The sequence below is a fragment of the Plectropomus leopardus genome, chromosome 9 (assembly GCF_008729295.1).
Source record: "Plectropomus leopardus isolate mb chromosome 9, YSFRI_Pleo_2.0, whole genome shotgun sequence".
In the NCBI taxonomy this organism is placed as follows: domain Eukaryota; kingdom Metazoa; phylum Chordata; class Actinopteri; order Perciformes; family Serranidae; genus Plectropomus; species Plectropomus leopardus.
The window spans coordinates 31,812,808-31,830,253 of NC_056471.1; the positions used below are offsets into that span (position 1 = coordinate 31,812,808).

General features: G+C 40.0%; 1 protein-coding gene across 2 annotated transcripts in view; it reads left to right on the forward strand.

The window, feature by feature from the left end:
- LOC121948077 (polycomb group RING finger protein 3) overlaps positions 1-16,859 on the forward strand; it is a 63,812-nt gene extending 46,953 nt beyond the window's left edge. For both annotated transcript variants that reach the window (XM_042493338.1, XM_042493339.1), the window contains exons 7-10: positions 4,514-4,602; positions 9,423-9,560; positions 12,664-12,744; positions 13,370-16,859. In XM_042493338.1, the coding sequence (XP_042349272.1) occupies positions 4,514-4,602; positions 9,423-9,560; positions 12,664-12,744; positions 13,370-13,417 (356 nt within the window). In that variant the 3' untranslated portion in view covers positions 13,418-16,859. The remainder of the gene's footprint in view (positions 1-4,513; positions 4,603-9,422; positions 9,561-12,663; positions 12,745-13,369) is intronic.
- Positions 16,860-17,446: the final 587 nt, after the last annotated feature.

Here is a 17,446-nt window from a genome sequence, read left to right on the forward strand (position 1 = left end):
TGTGCAGCTGGAAAACAGGCTCATTTCTCTAAATTGCCGTGTTTCCTGAGCACTTAACGCAAGAAAGTGGAGGGACACGGTGCTGCGATGAGTCTGCCGAGTGCACTTTTCTCTTTCATGACAATAAAACCTCCCACACACCAACACACACCAACACACACACACACACACACACACACACACACACACACACACACACACACACACACAGGGGACTGCAAGCCATTCACCCTGGAGAGGAGTGTTAAAAGCGACGTGTGTGAATGGGTCGTTCAAATACCTGCTCCAACCAGCAGGGACAGCTCTGAATATGGATATAAACACTCACACACATTTAGGTCCCCTCTTGGCAAAATCTGAAAAATTTCACCAGAGGCCATAACACATGATTTTATGATGATTTAGAGCATCACCAAGTGGGGACTTAAAAAATGTCCCCTGTTGGTGACTGTGTAACGATAGGTAAGTCCACTGTTATATATATGCGTGAGTGCACACACACACACAGTGAGTTTACTGCATGTCATTCCCAGTGTGGCCTCACTCAATACTTTAGTTGTTCGTGCCCCTGTGATTTGACTGTATGACAGAAATCCCAAATGAATACAGAAAGAGGAGTGAGACTGCTCAGTTTTTAAAATCCCCACAGTCAAGCAATCATCCCATTATCACACACACACACACACACACACACACACACACACACAGGGTCACACATGTCTGTTTAGAGTCACTTAGAGACTCCTGGGGTCATTTGAAGGTGAGACACAACAATGAGAGCGAGCCTCTCGTTGATAAGTAATCAGAGCGGCCGACTCTGGAGATGACCACAGCGGCGCCATCAGAGCACGCTCAGACCGCTGCCGGTGACACTCGGGGGAATTGGTGACAGTTAGCCTGAGCGGAAAACGGTCACAGAGGGGTGAACGCAATCCCATCTACAGCCTGAGCTGCAGTAAACTGTCTACACACACACACACACCCTCACACACTCACACACACTCTGACAGCATGTTATTACATCCGCTGAATCCGGGAAGAATAGACTGCATTTCTTTGTTGTTAAAGGTTACAGAAAAAGCAATACCTATCCGAGCAGCACCGCAATTTTTGACTTTGATAACTACGTTTCATATCTAAAAATTCAATACTGCTACAATATTACAGCCATCGAGAAAATCCATAACCACAGCTGTCCTGGATAACTTTGTAGCAGCTGCTTCACGGGGGGGTTTTAAAAGTTGGTTATGTGTCCGTCTTCATGTGTGTTTATATGCACAAATCAGATTAACACACGAAATGAGACAGAACGAAACTTTGAACGAGCAAATGCTCAAAGTTATTTGTTTCAGTTTCAGCCATAAACGTTATAAATAATGGACGCAGCTACTGTGACGTCACCTGCTGGTTTTTAGACTTCAGACCGACCAGATCCAGAACAAATAAACCACAATAATTAAAATCACCAGCTCTGATTCATCGGTTATGTGTGTGCGACATATACGTATGTACACACACACACACACACACACACACACACACAGCAGTGACCCACCGTCTGACACCAAAACACAGAAGGGGGGTTTCCAATAACCCTCAAACTGCACAATTTAAAGCTGTGAATATAAAATGCACCTTATGGATACACGTGATTTAAATAAAACAAAAAACCCTCACATTATCACGGGAGGTGGTATTTCAGGCGATTTTAATAGGCCGGTTTCCTTTAACCCTCAAATTGTGCAAATTGAAATAATTTTGATTAGATTATTTTTATTTATTTCTAACATGTAAAAAAGGAAATGAGGAAATATTGCGCAAAAACAGACCAACAGAAAGCAAAGTAATAATTACAACGATGAAAAACACAAAGCAAAAGAAATGACTAAATACAAAATGACTCACTTCACATATTCAAAAAGTGAGAAGAAGTCAAAAAACGTATTCAATCACACCCAGTCCCCATAAAATAATAATACACCTAAGGGAGACGCGTCAGTTTCGTAAAGTTTTACGCTCGCGTGAGGTGGTACCTCGTTGAGGTTTCTTCGGTCTCTGTATTATTAAACAGAGCCTCTGTCTCTCTCTGAACACCTTCAGTAACTGTGAGAAATCTCTTTCTTCCCATTTCCCCGCATGTTCACCAGAGATTGCTCCTCTCTCTAATATCCTCCCATATCTGCCTCCATTTCCTTTAAAAAACCCACAAAAGGCAAAAAACCAGACAAACTCAATTAAGTTAGAGCCGACGCCAGCGCTCATGTCGGCTAATCAGTATGAAGCAGAACCGTTTTTTCTCTCCTGGTTAGAAGTTTCCTCGTATAAGAAACATGCTCCCAGACGGCGGATAAGTCGTGTAAAGGACGCTTTGACACCCTCGGACATGTAATTGCCTTATAAATGGAACTCTGCTGGAGGCGTTTTTACGCTCCAACAAGCACAGGCTGTTTAAAAACTGCAGAGACAAAAATGTCCACTTCACGACAAGTCTCGCTTTTTAAACCGTGTCCTTGATCGTCACAATAAAGACATGTTTTTAGGTCTGCACTGAATGACAGTTTTTGACATTCGAAGCTCCTTTTGAGGTTTTTGTCCCTAAAGTCCCAAAAGGTGTCCTGGGTGCTCGGGGGTCCCCAGAAAAAAGGAAAATAGTATATTTACATAATGGACAGTGAATCCTTATTTAATATTATTTATTTGCTTACATCACTGAACTCTACAGGCTTATATTTGGGACAGACGTCTATATTTGACAGGTTTTAAATTCCTTTATCGCAAAACATGTTCAGCAAAGACGGAAATACAACCAAATTATTTATTTAACCTTTTGAGATCTGAGCAATTTGGTTTTATTTTATTCAAAAAACGTGAAGGTAATGAGCAACAAAAGAAGAAAAAAAATCTGTGAAAAGTACAATAAAATAACCCCAAAAAACAAACAAAAAAAGAGAAAGTAAAACAAATTAATACAAAGCAAGAAATTACCACAAAAAAACTTTAAAAAATTATAATAATTTTGTAAAATAATTTAAAATACTTAATTATAAATATAAATCACAGGGCATTTTTCCTTAGTTTTTTCAAAATAGCCTTTTACATTTAATAATTTTTTTTGGCATCTCTCTTGTTTACTGTGACGATAATAATGTCTCTTCTTCACAACATGTTTTTATCTACTTTTTTTTAAATAATATATTTTGAGTTTGGGGCTTTGTGTTTGGCTCACTTCAGTCAGATTCTAGTGGTGGCTGCTGTTTCCAGTTTTACAAATATTATAATGATATTAGTGTAGCTTAATCTTTATTTGCAACTGTGTAGAATAAACAGAAAGAACAGAACAAACAAACAGAAAACATTTGAATGTTGATTTAGAGTTTAAACGTCAGCGTAAATGAAGCTTCAGACTTGGTGCAGCCCTTTTTACGGCCGGCTCAAAAACCACAACCAACAATTTTAGGCAACACAAAGATCTGCAGCAAATGAACAAGTCATTTACTGAAAACTAAAACACAGCTGAAATAGTCAAAGAGGACGAGGTGCTGCAGTCAGTGCCAGCATGTGTGTGAGTGAGAGGACAGTGAAGCGTTTAGTTAAAGAAAATCCAGAAAATGATGAAGAGCTGAGCAGCGTGTCCTCCTTTGGCCCTCATCAGAGACACAGTGAGGTGTGCTTTTGTAACACTGGGAGCTTCAGGCCACAGGTGTTCCCAATACCTAACGAGCTGACCGCACCCAGCAGCCGCAGCACAGAGAGACAAAAACAAGCCGCCAAAAAATGCAGCATCATCTCAGCTCAAATGTCCAAAATCAGTTTTTTTTACTTAGAAGTGTTTAGATCTGTGACTGTGTTTTACTCTGGGGAGCAAATATAATCCCTAACAAACGTTTTAATACATTTGGCTGTGTTCATGCATATGGCATAAATTTAGGCAAAATTGTGTGTTTTTGTTTGATCATGGAATTTTCCAAAGTCCAAAATATGTGCCATTGAAACCCATTCAGACTGACATTTTTGATCCATAAAAAATTCATTAAAATACATGCATGGTTTTATTTTTGGGTGTCATTCTGGGCTTTTGTCTTGGAATTTGTCATTTTTACTGTTTTCCACCTCATGACATCATTTTTTTTTACCATATATGGCATATGGAGAAAATATACTTTTTCTACTAGGTGCACTGTCACAATCAATGTTGCTGCAAATGATTACGCATGTTGTATATAAAAATAATGGGTTTTTTTTGCATTGTTTTTCATCTAAACAATTAGTGGCATCATGTAAAAAGGGTTAAAATTCAAATAAAAAGAATGAATATTTGAATTTATTTCAAGGACTGATGTTGGTCAAAAAATTAACTCAATTAAAGTAGAAAATCATAATAATTGATCAATTTTTTTATGGCCTGATTTTGTGATACGAGTGTGTGTGTGATATTAAAGCGGGTTTTATCTGTATTTGAAATTCACGCCATGGCAGCTCAACGCTCTTCCTTGTGTTTCGCTTTTCTGCACAGGCGACACAAAATCAGAGGAAACGGCCAATAAGGAGGCAGGAGAGGAGAAGCCAGAAGAGGACAACGACTATCACCGTAGCGACGAGCAGGTAAGCCCTCATTTACTGATGGACACAGTGTGTGTTTCTTATTTCCTCTCTTAAAGTGACAGTAATTAAATGACCTCTTGGCACCCAGAAGGTCACCTGGTAGAGCGGGCGGCCCACGCACGAAGGCATGTTCGATCTAACATGTGGCCCTTTGCTGCACGTCATCCTCTCTCTCCTCGTTTAATGCTAAAGCTGTCGTCTCTAGTGAAAGCTAAAAAATAACCCCCCAAAAAAGCAAGCTTCTCTTTCACTTAGTTAACCCTTTAAACACCTGGTTTGACACTGTTTTTCTTCACGCGTGTTTAGACCTCTAAAAACTGAGAAAGTTTTCTTTTTTAAAAACACCAGAAAAAACCCCATAATGAGCAACTTGGCAAGAAGTGTCCCGCAGCAAAAGATTAAGGAAATTATCTAAAAATTAGCTGGGGGGGGGATTATTAAATTTGATCAAAAAATGATGGAAATAATGTCCAGAAAACTATATTTATAATTTTCTTAATTATGTTTAAAGTTGAGATACATAAAAGACGGTTTTGCACTTTTTGGGTAATTTCCTTTTCATATTTGTGTTTGTTTTTGTCCTTTTTTTTGCTTCTGTTCGGGTAAATTTCATCTAACTTTTTAAGTTATTATTATTATTTTTTTTTTTTTTTTAAGTTGCTCGTCACCTTCCATGTTTTTGAAAGAAATAAAGCCAGTTTGCTCAGGTATCAAAGGGTTAAGTTTTCAGCTATCAAAGGGTTAAGTTCATCATTATGGTTCATTGAATTGTCTAACCTCTGAGCTTTACAGATTTTAGGGATATGAAGCATTTGAAAATACTCAAATAAATGACGTCACTAAAGGCAAAAATTACAATGCAGGCACTGGCGTACCGCTGCTACTGCAGAGTTAATTTTAATTATATATAGGCAGAATTATCGGGGTCAGATAACTAAGAATTTGGACAAATAAAACCAGTAAGTAAGTAGTAAGAGGGACTTATGTTTTTAAATTTAATTTAGGTGCACCTGCCCTTTAATAATAATAACAATAATCCAGTTTTTTAATACGCACGGGCGTGTGGCAGGTGGTGCGCACGGGTTTTCGTTTTAGCAGAGATTAGAGGAAGCAAATTGGATGAAATAATTGTGGGCTACAAAGCAGTGTGTCAGGAACAAAAGCGCCGCGGGATAAAAATACTGTTGGTGATAATTGTGGGTACAATCGCCTTAAAAGCCTGCACATCAATTATTGCCTTTATAAAAGTGGCCCCCATGTGAGTTACAGGCTGGTTTACAATTACTGCAGTCTTTTGTCTTCGGTGTTTGATTTGCAAAGACCCACTTAGTGCCAGCCACCACAGCGCCACACCGCCGCCATCCAGCCAACTTTAAATGGAAACTCTAGATTTGTATTCTGGCTCGTTCTCAAGCAAAATATTAATAAATTAATCTGCAGAGTCATTGTTGTGCCGGACAGACGCTATCCGAAACATAAAGCGTCCTCCCTGCAACGCTGCAGAAAACTGGTTTCACATCATTTTATTCTGAAAGGCAGTTTAACACCCGCAAACATAACAAATGTCAATGCCATAAATGTTAAAATAGTCTGCAGCTTTTAATGTAATAATCTCACAAATACAGTCAATTTCCCAAAAATTTAACAGCAGTGACCTTCTTCAAATGTAATACCACCAAGATATGTTGTACAGAAAAGACATCTATACTATGTATGTCATATATTTGTCTTTTCTGGACCACACATAGATGCCTTTTTTTGTATGTAGTATAGATGTCTCTTCTGGACATCATATAGATGTCTTTGCTGGACGTCATATAGGTGTCTCTTCTGGACAACATATAGATGTATTTCCTGGACATTTGCAGGAAATTTCGTTTTACATTTTTGGGTTTGTGGGACATCTTAACTTATACATCATATATCGTCACTTTTCTGGACATATGCAGTAAATCTTGTATTACGTTTGTAGTAGGCAGCCGCCATCACATTTTTGGGAAATTTATGACGTTTGTGGGATTATTACATTAAAAGCTGCAGATCAGCGTTACGTTTGTGGTTCACTACATTTGCAGGCAGATTTTAGGAACGAGCCGGTCGTCTCGGTTGGAGGCAGGCTGCTCTTTCCTGCCCTTTGCACAGTCTGCAGCGGTGCAGAATGCGTTCGGAATAGCTAATACGGCCGTCTGTGTGAGCTGAATGCAGTCGTGTCAAATGTCACTGAGACGAGGAGGAGGAGGAGGATGAGGAGGAGGAGGAGGAGGAGGAGGAGGAAGACAAGAAGACTGATGAAAATGAGAGATTCGCAGAGAGAGGAAAGGGTGATGAGGTGGGATCAGAGCAAATTACAGTGCCGAATGTTGGAGGTAGTGATCCTGTGAGTTAGGAGGAAATGATGGACATAAAGAAGGTGATTTTCATCAGAACAGACAGGAAATTAAGAGGATGATGAAGAGACTGATGGTGTAAGATACAGTGCACCGCTGTAGATATTCGAACTATTACAATCTCGAGATCGAAAAGAAGAAAAACAGCCGCAAAGTCCAGCATCACATCAGGGCTCGTAGAAAATCTCATTCTCTTGGTCCATCTTTACTCGATAAATAAGGCGATGAATAATTGTTGTTGAGGACGCCATAATGCACTTATTAAAAAAGCAGCAGAGAATGGAAGAGATGAAGAGAGAAGAATGAAAGATTGTCCAGAGAAACGATGGCTTTGGTTAAAAATGACATGAATCATCATGATGCCACTTAAGATGCAAAAGTGACTCAAATACAGGAACTGGCAGGCGAACCTGCACGCATGGCCGACTTCCAGAACACTTCCCCGCTGTCTCCTGGACGACCTTTCAGACGGTAACCTTGTGCACCGAGGCGGCGCCAGAGGAGGCAGTAACACACTGAAAAACAATAAACAAAACAATAAAAAGATTACAATAAAGTCCCAAGAAACCAGAGAAACCTGAAGTAGTGGGGTTCAAATTAGAAATCTCAGGACGGGGTCACCTTCAGGCTCTTCTAAAACTGATAAGGTCTCCGTGTGCTGAGAAAAGTTTGTTTAAATTTCATAAACTTCAGCTATTTCGGGTTTAAAGAGTCGACTTTGAGAGAAATTGGAGAACGCAGCTTTGCTCTGAATTATTAATCAAGCTTGAATTCTCAAAAGTTGTCTGAACTCAACCCTCACACACACACACACACACACACACACACACACACACACACACACACACACACACACACACACACACACAGACTCTTCTCTTTTACACACAACTACACACTGAGACTTAAGAAACACAATACCAGCCGACATATTGCCTCAGACCGCTGCAATCATTCAGGACTCAGTAATGAGCCTGTGAGAGAGTGCCTCGCTCTCTGTGTGACACCAAAAAGGCACATATGATGTTTTCTTGATATGCCTCTCTGTTGCATCAGTTTCATCTGAGTGTGTGTGTGTGTGTGTGTGTTGCTGTATGGCTGCAGGACCCCATAAAGACTCACTAATGTACTGTAATGTAATGAAACTGCCGCCATGGACTCCAGATCACCGCCGCGGCGTTTATTTCACATCAGGAGGCTCCCTCGCTGCCACCTGAAAGCACATATATCACGGTGTCGCTCTTTGCTTATGGAGCGACAGCTCAGCAGAACGAAGGCTAATATTGGTTTTTCCAGAGAGAGACTGAGTGTGACAGGACACCCACAAACAAAGAAATACTGTCCTCCTCTTCTTCTGTCTTTTGATATGTGGGGGCAGGAGCTCGGTGGCAGTAATGCATTCTGACTCCTGCAACCATCGACTGCCAAAACCACCTACCGTGTCACCCAAGGGGGAAAAACGAGCACGGGCCAATGGTCGCATGAAGAGAAGCCAATAAGCTAAACACAAACAGACAATAGCCGTTCAGTGGGACGCGTGGTGCAGTTAACCAGCTATCGTAGCACTTTTATAATCCTGCAGTCTGTTTTTAAGATTTGAGGAAATAAGTAACTCTTGGGGTCTAACTGGTTTCAAAAACAGCAGCACTGCACTTATTTTTCTCCCACTTTTTAGTTTCAAACTACACTGGATGACCACAGTCGGGGTAGAGGCTGCAGTTTCTGCAAGCATGTGCGCCAGGGATACCCAACTTCTTTTTAGGAATTTAGAACATTTCTGGGATTTTAGGACATTTCTTGGATTTTAGGGTATTTGTAGGATTTTAGGAGACTTCTTTGATTTTAGGATGTTTTCTGGGATTTTAGTAAGTTTCAAGGATTTGAGAGCATTTTTAGGAATTTAGAACATTTCTTGGATTTTAGGACGTTTCTAGGATTTGAGGAAGTTTCTGGGATTTTAGGACGTTTCTAAGATTTGTTTGTTGTTTGTAAGTTGAGTATCACTGACGTACGTGCATGCATCCCTTTGTTGCCCTTTTTTCAGATTAGCAACAGGAGCCTGTATCAGCTGCCTTTGGCTTTTGACCAATATGTCCACAAAATCTTGAGCAAATCCATGAATCCGTTTGGAAGTTGTGTGCCTTTTGGTCGAAGGCTAGTAGCCATTTGGCATAAATAGAAACACACACCTTAGCACACACACACACTTAGCCTAAATACCAAATTTTAACCTCTGAGGGCAAAAACTGTAGCTGCAAAAGGCGGCAGAAACAACCAGCCAAAATGGATGAAAAGTTGAATGGGACTGCAAGTCATATACTCAAATACTGTTGGGGCAAAAAAAAGTTGTAAAAACTGCGATGAAATACCGTCTTATTGAGGCTCCTGTGCCTGTAACTTGTAACGATGCGGTTTTTGTGTCTCCTCCAACAGGTCAGCATCTGCTTGGAGTGCAACAGCAGCAAGCTTCGAGGTCTGAAGAGAAAGTGGATCCGCTGCTCAGCACAAGCCACAGTCCTCCACCTCAAGAAGTTCATCGCCAAAAAGCTTAACTTGACATCATTTAACGAGGTACAGATGAAAACACACAACGGGACAGGAAACAATCGCTAGATCATATTTAGTGAAGATGACGAGACGCCAGCGTAAAGAAACAAATTCAACAGACATTTCTTGTTGTTGAGTGATAATTTTCCTGCTTAATTACAGTTCTGTGCATATTGAGAACCTTTAAAGGGAACCTGTTATGCTTTTCCTGATTTTCTGTCATATGAATAATGTTACAGTGTTGGCTGCTCACAAAAATACATGAACAAAGTTTTAAATGATGAAGTGAATGTGTGTAAAAGTTAACATTTTGAGCTAAAATCTCACCTCAGGCCTCTCTGAATACTCTGTTTCCAGTGTTTTTTCTACTTTGGCTACAAGCTGCCATCAGCTCATGATGGATGTCTTCATATGACATCTGCTCCAGGCACGCTACTGCAAGTGTTCAAAAATTACATACACTGCTACATGTAGCTACATGCTAACATGAACAAAACATGTAATCTTTGCTGCTGATGTTGTTCATTTCTCCACGATTTCAGATCTTATTCCTGCTGGAACATGTCCAGTTGTGCTCAGAAGCTTTTATATTTGATTTTTTAAGGTAGAAAGTGCCGCTTTTTTTTGTTATAGTCACTACCCAACTACACTGACAGTGCAGAGATGCTGAAATGCAGCAGATCCAGAAACTTTGACCAATAAGAGCTTTTTTGTGAGGGGGGGCTTAAAGAGACAGACACTAAACTGAGCACCTAAGACAGAGGGTGAATACAGTTGTTACAGCACAGACAGTATGAGAAATAAAGTGTTTTTTGACCATTAAAGCATGTAAACATCTTCTAGAAGCCTTAAATACAAGAACGACCCTGAAAATGAGCATAACAGGCCCCCTATAACTGAAATTTGGCACCAGTAAAATAGTTTTGTTGCTTTTTCCTGCAGGTAAGACCTGATATATTCTGAAAAACTCAAGCTGCACAGCGTATATAAAAGTTTTACATCCGTTTCTTTTACAAAAGGAAAAGAAAAAATCATATTTAAGTTTATAAAATCGGAGAACACCTCACCTCATGACTTATTCTTACTAAAGGGATCTTTACCCGGCGGCGGGACAAGATGAAAGCGACCAAAATTAATTTTACACCATTTTGTGACAAAATGAGTGCAGCTATGGATTACTCAGTTCTCAGTCATCTTTAATTCATCTGTGCATGTCGATACAATCATCCTCTCTCATTAAAGCTGACAAAAACTTGTTTTTCCCCCCAAAAATGGATTTGTATCAATTTGGAACAAATCTTTTTTAATTCTTGGCATTTGTTTGAACTTGTTTGGAAGCGCCAGCTGGGCGGCGTGTATCAGAAAGTTTAGTCAATCACGAGAAATTACATAAAGGTCAGTTAATTATACTTTTCCGCACTGACTCATACAAATCCTTTTGTGTTTGTTATATTTAGCAGGAAACAAGCCCGAAATGATATCTAGATGTGGTGATTTTTCTATTTATTGTGTTTTCCGCCCCGTTCAGAGCAGCAGGGGGAAGAGTGGGCGACCGTTTGAGAGATGGATTTTTAGAACGCCGTTAATAATCATCACAGACGCCTTCGTGGCTTCTATTTTTTATTTCCCGTCTCTCTTTTTTCCCACCGGCTGTCACAGAGATGAGTGGGCAGGCTCCATCATATCGTCGGCCTCCGTTGCACAACTTTGGCGAGGACGTCCGCTCTCCCATTGTCGTCCCTTCTATTGACTATCAAAAGCTGTTGTTAACACAGATTCAGTTTTCAGCGGCGAGCCGAGCGCACAGCTTTACAACGCTTTGCTTTGTCAGAGAACAGTGTGCCGTTTACTCACTGCTCCTGTCAGCCGTCGAAATGTGTCTGCAGGAAGTGAACGCATGAATCGAACAGCAAAGCAAAGATCACAATTGTGTGTACCAGAGATGTTTTTCTCCGTCCTCCTTCTCTTTTGAATCATCTCATGACCCCTAAGTTTCACCTTTTGAGCACTTTGATATTATCTAGATCCCAAACTGGAGTTCAGGATCTTCTCTTATATAAACTGCAATCAATCTCTTTTTTGTCTCGTGCAGCTGCAAAAACTTTCTTTTTCAGTACTTTTTAATCTGCCAATTATTTTTCAAAATTAACAGATCGATCCTTTGGGTCCACTGAGTTTCAGAAAATAATGAATAGTCCTCGTTGTGATTCCTCAAAGCCCAAGTCGACGTGTTCACATAATTTGTTAGTTCTACCAACAGCCAAAAATCTTACGATCTACGATTTTCTATCCCAGAACATATAGAAAACCAGCAAACTGTTCACATTTAAGAAGCTAAAATAGGTGTTTTTTGGGGTATTTTTGGAGGTATTTCTGCTTAAAAACTGGCTGCTTAAAGAAATGTCATTACACTTCTTGTGGAAGTTTTTTTTGGTAACGATCATAATCTCCCCAAAGCTGTGATGTGCAACTTTCTAGTTTGTGCAAGGAAATCAAATATGATCAGAGATGTTCCTTTTTTGTATTTTTTTATTTTGGCACAAAAGCCCATGTTGACTTTCGGGATGAAATCACAGCTCTGCAGCTTCTATTTTTAGTATCCTCCTAATGGCAGACCTGGACAGTTTCTCTGTCTGTGCTGATAAAGGCTGGCTGGTGTTCATCTGGTCAGAGCCAGCAGGTGGTGCTGTGGCAGTGTTCGCTCTCAGCCTCCCTCCCTCGCTCCGTCGCTCCCTCGCTCCCAGTATTGATTGGCAGATGCAGATGCGAGGCTCCGCTCAGCAGAATATCAATGTTGACTTCACAGGGGGAGCTGCAGATTTGGTGTTCAGTATTGAACTTGTGTGTTTTCTCAAAAAGCCCCGCTGCTGCGCAGGAGCCAGGGGCCACACTCCATGTCAAACCATACTTCCTCTCCGAGAAACAGACATTTTACAACTCAGGCTGAAAAATGAGAGTGGAGGGGGCAGCGTACGTTTTATTTCTGCATCATACACAGCCTGAAAATCCAAAAGCAGAGGTCACCCGCTCTTTGTCTGTTAAAGCATATCGTTCACCTTAGTTCAAACTCTCTGAGGTCAGGAGTTTTTAAAAAATCATAATTTTCTCTTTTGTTGTCTTTCCACAGCTGGACATTTTATGCAACGAGGAAATTTTGGGAAAGGACCACACTTTGAAATTTGTTGTTGTCACAAGATGGAGATTTAAGGTAAGCCATGATTCAAAAACACAAATAATGTCATTTAATGTGGTGATAGTTTGTTTTACTGCCTATGAAGAAATTTAGTCTCTGATGACATGTTAATGCATCTAAGCGATTCTGATTTGCTTGATATGATTTTATTAATTTCACGCAGACATGCTATGCTTATGATACAATATGATATGATACAATACAATACAATACCTCAGTTTGCACCGAAATTTATTTTGCATCCTCAGACGGCTTCGCTCATGAAGTTCACACACAAATTGTAATTATAATTACACAAACAGTAAATGCCCATAAAAAGACACTAAACAGTCATGACCGTGGAAAAACATGACGTGATATCCTCAGACTCAGGTCTTAATAAGCACTGACTTAGGTTCAGCAACAGGATAGACCAGTGTATGAATTTAATTTTTCGCTTGTTGCGTGTAAACGTAGGGACTTCGCCTGTTTTAGGGCAAACGTTGGTATTCTCCATTTTTAACATGCGAGGGGTCAGCAGAAATGCTGTAAGCAAGACTGAGCATGCTCTTTTGTGGGTCGCCTGATAGAAGTGGCCGATAAAAGTGAAGAGTACTCATACAACAGCTCACGCTGAGGTTGTGTTTGTGTTTCCCCTCAGAAATCCCCCCTCCTGCTCCATTACAGACCCAAGATGGATCTGCTGTAGCTAAAACGGACACAACGGTTGTTTTTCTTTTTTTGGGGGGGGGGCCCAGTGGCCGCGGACTGTGCCGAAACCTTTTTATTTATGCAAAGACGATCAACCAACACCAAGCAAACACCCGACAGTAAAAGTCAACACAAGCCAGCAAATCGGGATCTAAAGAGAGCGAGGGGGCGACTACAACAAAAAACTGGCAACCTCCAGCACAGATACGGCAACACTGGTGTGTTTTTAGGAACTTAAACAACCATGTTTTTGTCCGCTACATCCTAGATATGTGAACAAAATGAAAAAGAAAAAAAAAACTAATGGAGAGAAAGCATATATTTATACTTTTGTACAGAAGAGACACATGGAACCAAGACACTACTGGTGCTCTGTTTACAAACAAGATGTCGGGAATCACGTCTTTTTGAGCTTCATGCAGATTCATCCTCCTGAGACAATGACTGAGACGACAGGAGGACATTTTCTTTTGATAAAGTGTTTTTTCTTTTCTTCAACAATACACTCGACACGTCTTGGGAGCACAGAAAGTATATGGAAAAAGTTATATAACAGGCATCAACTTAAGCTGTTTATCAAGTAAATTGTCTCTGAATCTTTTTTTTAATTATTATTTTCATTTGTTGGCTTTGTCTAATTTGCTATTGGGTTCTTGATGATTGTCAATTGTGAATAGGCTAAAAAAATTTGTGTAGTAATTTATGTTCTATATACCAATATTGTACATAAAATGTCATTACAGAGAGAGAGAAACTGAAGAGAGTAAGAGAGACTTTAGACTGTTAAAAAAAAGAAGAGTGGATCCCAGAAGTGCTATCTATATGTTGGGCGATAAATTAGGATTTTTAAAGACAGACTCACTATCAGTATCAAAATATATAGATGCATCTTTATGTTGTCTGAGGAAGACACAAAACAGATATATCAAATCCTCTGCCATTTGTGTGTATGTGGGGTCTGAGTATGTTACATTACAAAACTTTAAAAAGAAAGCTTCCCCCCACCTCCCCATGCTCCTCATCTCACCCGCCTTCCATGGAAAACAGTCACTGTTGTCCTTTTTTTTGTTTGTTTTGACATCATTATCAACCAATTCTGTCTTAACAATATTCCTAAACAAAACACTTATGTTAAAAAAATGCCTGCAAGACATAAAAATGCAATATTTGGACAGAGAGCTTGTTCATATTTATAGATTTCAATCTCACATCGTGCAGTCCTTAACATCCATGCATCTGTCTCTGCAGTCTTTGAGCAGCACCAGGCAGGCAAATACTGATACACCCACATGTTTACAGCTTTGAGTTGAGCTGCTAGCAGCAGATGTTGTTTGCACCCTGCACCCTTTTACCATGCATTACCTTCTGCTACGCTCTCACTGCAAAACCAACCCAGTCGCCAGAAAAACACGTTGGAAATATATGTTTTGCACACCACAGATACATTTGCACGTTATTCTGTAATGTTACATTTTTATCAATGCTGTTGTTAATGTGTGGTCATATGTAGACACCACTTGGATAATGTTAGGAAAAGAAAATGTTTTGGCTTAAATTATCCAGTTTTGAGGACACAATTCCCACTGGAAACAAAGCAATGTCTTGTTTAAAAAAAAGCAACTTCTTTATCCCTGCTGAAAAAAAAACAATGGGACGCTAAAAACACCCATGTTTTGGGGATGAAAAGATGCTGGAAAAACAGCCACAGGTTGCTAAAACCCCAAATTGTGGGGAGCTAAAAAGCCACAGGAAAGACGGTGACAGGCCCCTTCAGTTTTCAGGGGATGAGAAAGCTGCTGTAAATACAGCCATGGATCCCTGAAAAACACACACATTTGGTGGCAATAAAACAGCTAGAAAAGCCACTCTACAAGTACTCATGGTTGCTAAACAACACAGATTTGGGGACTGAAAAGCTGCTGGAAAAGCAGCCAAGGGTCACTAAAAACACCCATGTTTAAAGGATGAAAAGATGCTAGAAAAAAAGGCCAGTGGTCGCTAAAGAACACAGTAGCAGTAGGAAAATAATCAAAGTTCAGGAAGAAACACCTGCGCTTTTGGGAACCACCCACGTTTGCTGCGCTAAAAAGCTGTTGGAAATACAGGGATGGGTCCCTAAAAACAGTGTTTGGGTGCTAAAAATACAAACAGCTCTGTTGTTTGTTGGTCTTAAATAGATGTCACACCATCCACCGTCCTCTCTACCTCCTCCTGTCAAAGTCAGCTGATGTATTAGGTCACTTTAGAAACGTTAGGCTGTCTGAAACAAGTAAATGCAAAGTATTCGTGGTTTGCAGAAACATACAATGCCAACATTTTGGCTGAGTGACTGAGCTGGCAAAACCCTCGAAGCTGCAACAGAAATGATTTCTGTAACTTGTAAAAATACACAAGTCTCATTAACACCCTCAACGACAAAGTGGAGCTGCAACAGAATAGAGCATCTTATCTCAAATTTAATTTTGAATTATGGACATTTTCTCGCCCACAGTAGGTGAATTTGTAAGTTAAGAGCAAAATATGGCAAACTGCAAGCTTTCTCTTCAGAGCTGGACTCCCTCAGTATGACACAGAGGGCCGGTTTGTTCGACATGAGTGCAGATTACTGACGTCACATTGTTGTATTTATGGGGTATTTTTCAGTTACTTCTCACTGCCAGTTGGAGCTACAAATGTGCAAAGTTGCACTGAAAACTTCTGAAAGTCAAATGGATGTTTTTGTCACAAAATCAGTACAAAACTTGGATTTTTTTTTTTTTTTGCAGCCAGTGTTCAATATTGTCAACTTCACAAACGACACAAATTTACGAGTATTTTTGAGAAATAACTCGCAAAATCAGGTTTCGCACAGGGAGGGTTTTTGAGCATTTTGATAATGAAATTCTGAATAAAATGACTACTGTTTGGTCATTTGGTGCTTCTAAATGTGTGTTTCTAATCCTGAGGAGGATTGTTCCTCGGGAACATGCTGTTCTTTAACTGTGTGACGCAGCAAACCAATGTTCTGTTCAACCACAACATGTCTTTACTCTCAACATTCAAACTGCTAAACTGTCTTTAACGTTACCACGACTGGATCCCTGAACGCCGTGTCAGACCTCAAGTAGTATTACCTCACTGACCTGTCTGTAACTAAACAATTATTCACCCTTTGCATTATATCTGCCCACTACAAGCTGTCGTGTCTTTGTGTTCATATGCAGGGTTCCTATGCACCTGTAGGCTCCAAAAGTCTGAAAAAAATATGTGAATTTGACAACTTTTTTGAAACTGTTTAACAAGTGTAAGAGGAATGATACACAGACATTAGCTGGAAATTCTCTTATCATTGCCAATATTGTGGTGTTTGCAGTTTTGCATCATCATCTTCAGACAAAGTCAGTTGTTTTATTGTACATCTGTTGTAGATACATGGACACTATTCACTATTAATGGTAATGCCCCCACCCCAATGTGAAAGGATGTGATATGTTAGGGGCAGGGGGGGGGGGGGATAGCCGTAACTACCATGCAAAGAGTTGTTGTGTGGCTTTCTGCACAGAAAAATAAACTCAAAAATCCAGAGTTAAAGGGTATTTTTCAACTGGGACTGGTTCAGTTATTAGAAGTTTCTGACAAAATTATGGAAAGGATCCCTGCAGAGATAGACCTTTTTGTTTCGATTTAACCAGAAACGGCCCCAAAATCACTGCCACTGAACGTACCTGCCTCCATTTATATAAGCACGTATTTTATCCACGTAAAACACACTTTGTTCAAAGTTAAACAAGCTAAACTAAAAAAATCAATGTCTTGGTTCGTCTTCTCACTGTTCCAACAAACAATAACTCTGGTTGAAATTTAACCCTTAATTCACCCATTTAGATGTGAAAATACACTTGCTCTATGCATGCTAAAACATTGATTATTTAAATGGACTATTTCAGGCAGTTTCTTGTTAAACAAAAGATGTAGGCACTTGAATGTTTTCCCCTCTCTCCAAGTCCCCTCCTGAACTACAACTAGACACGGGCTGTGTCTGTAATAT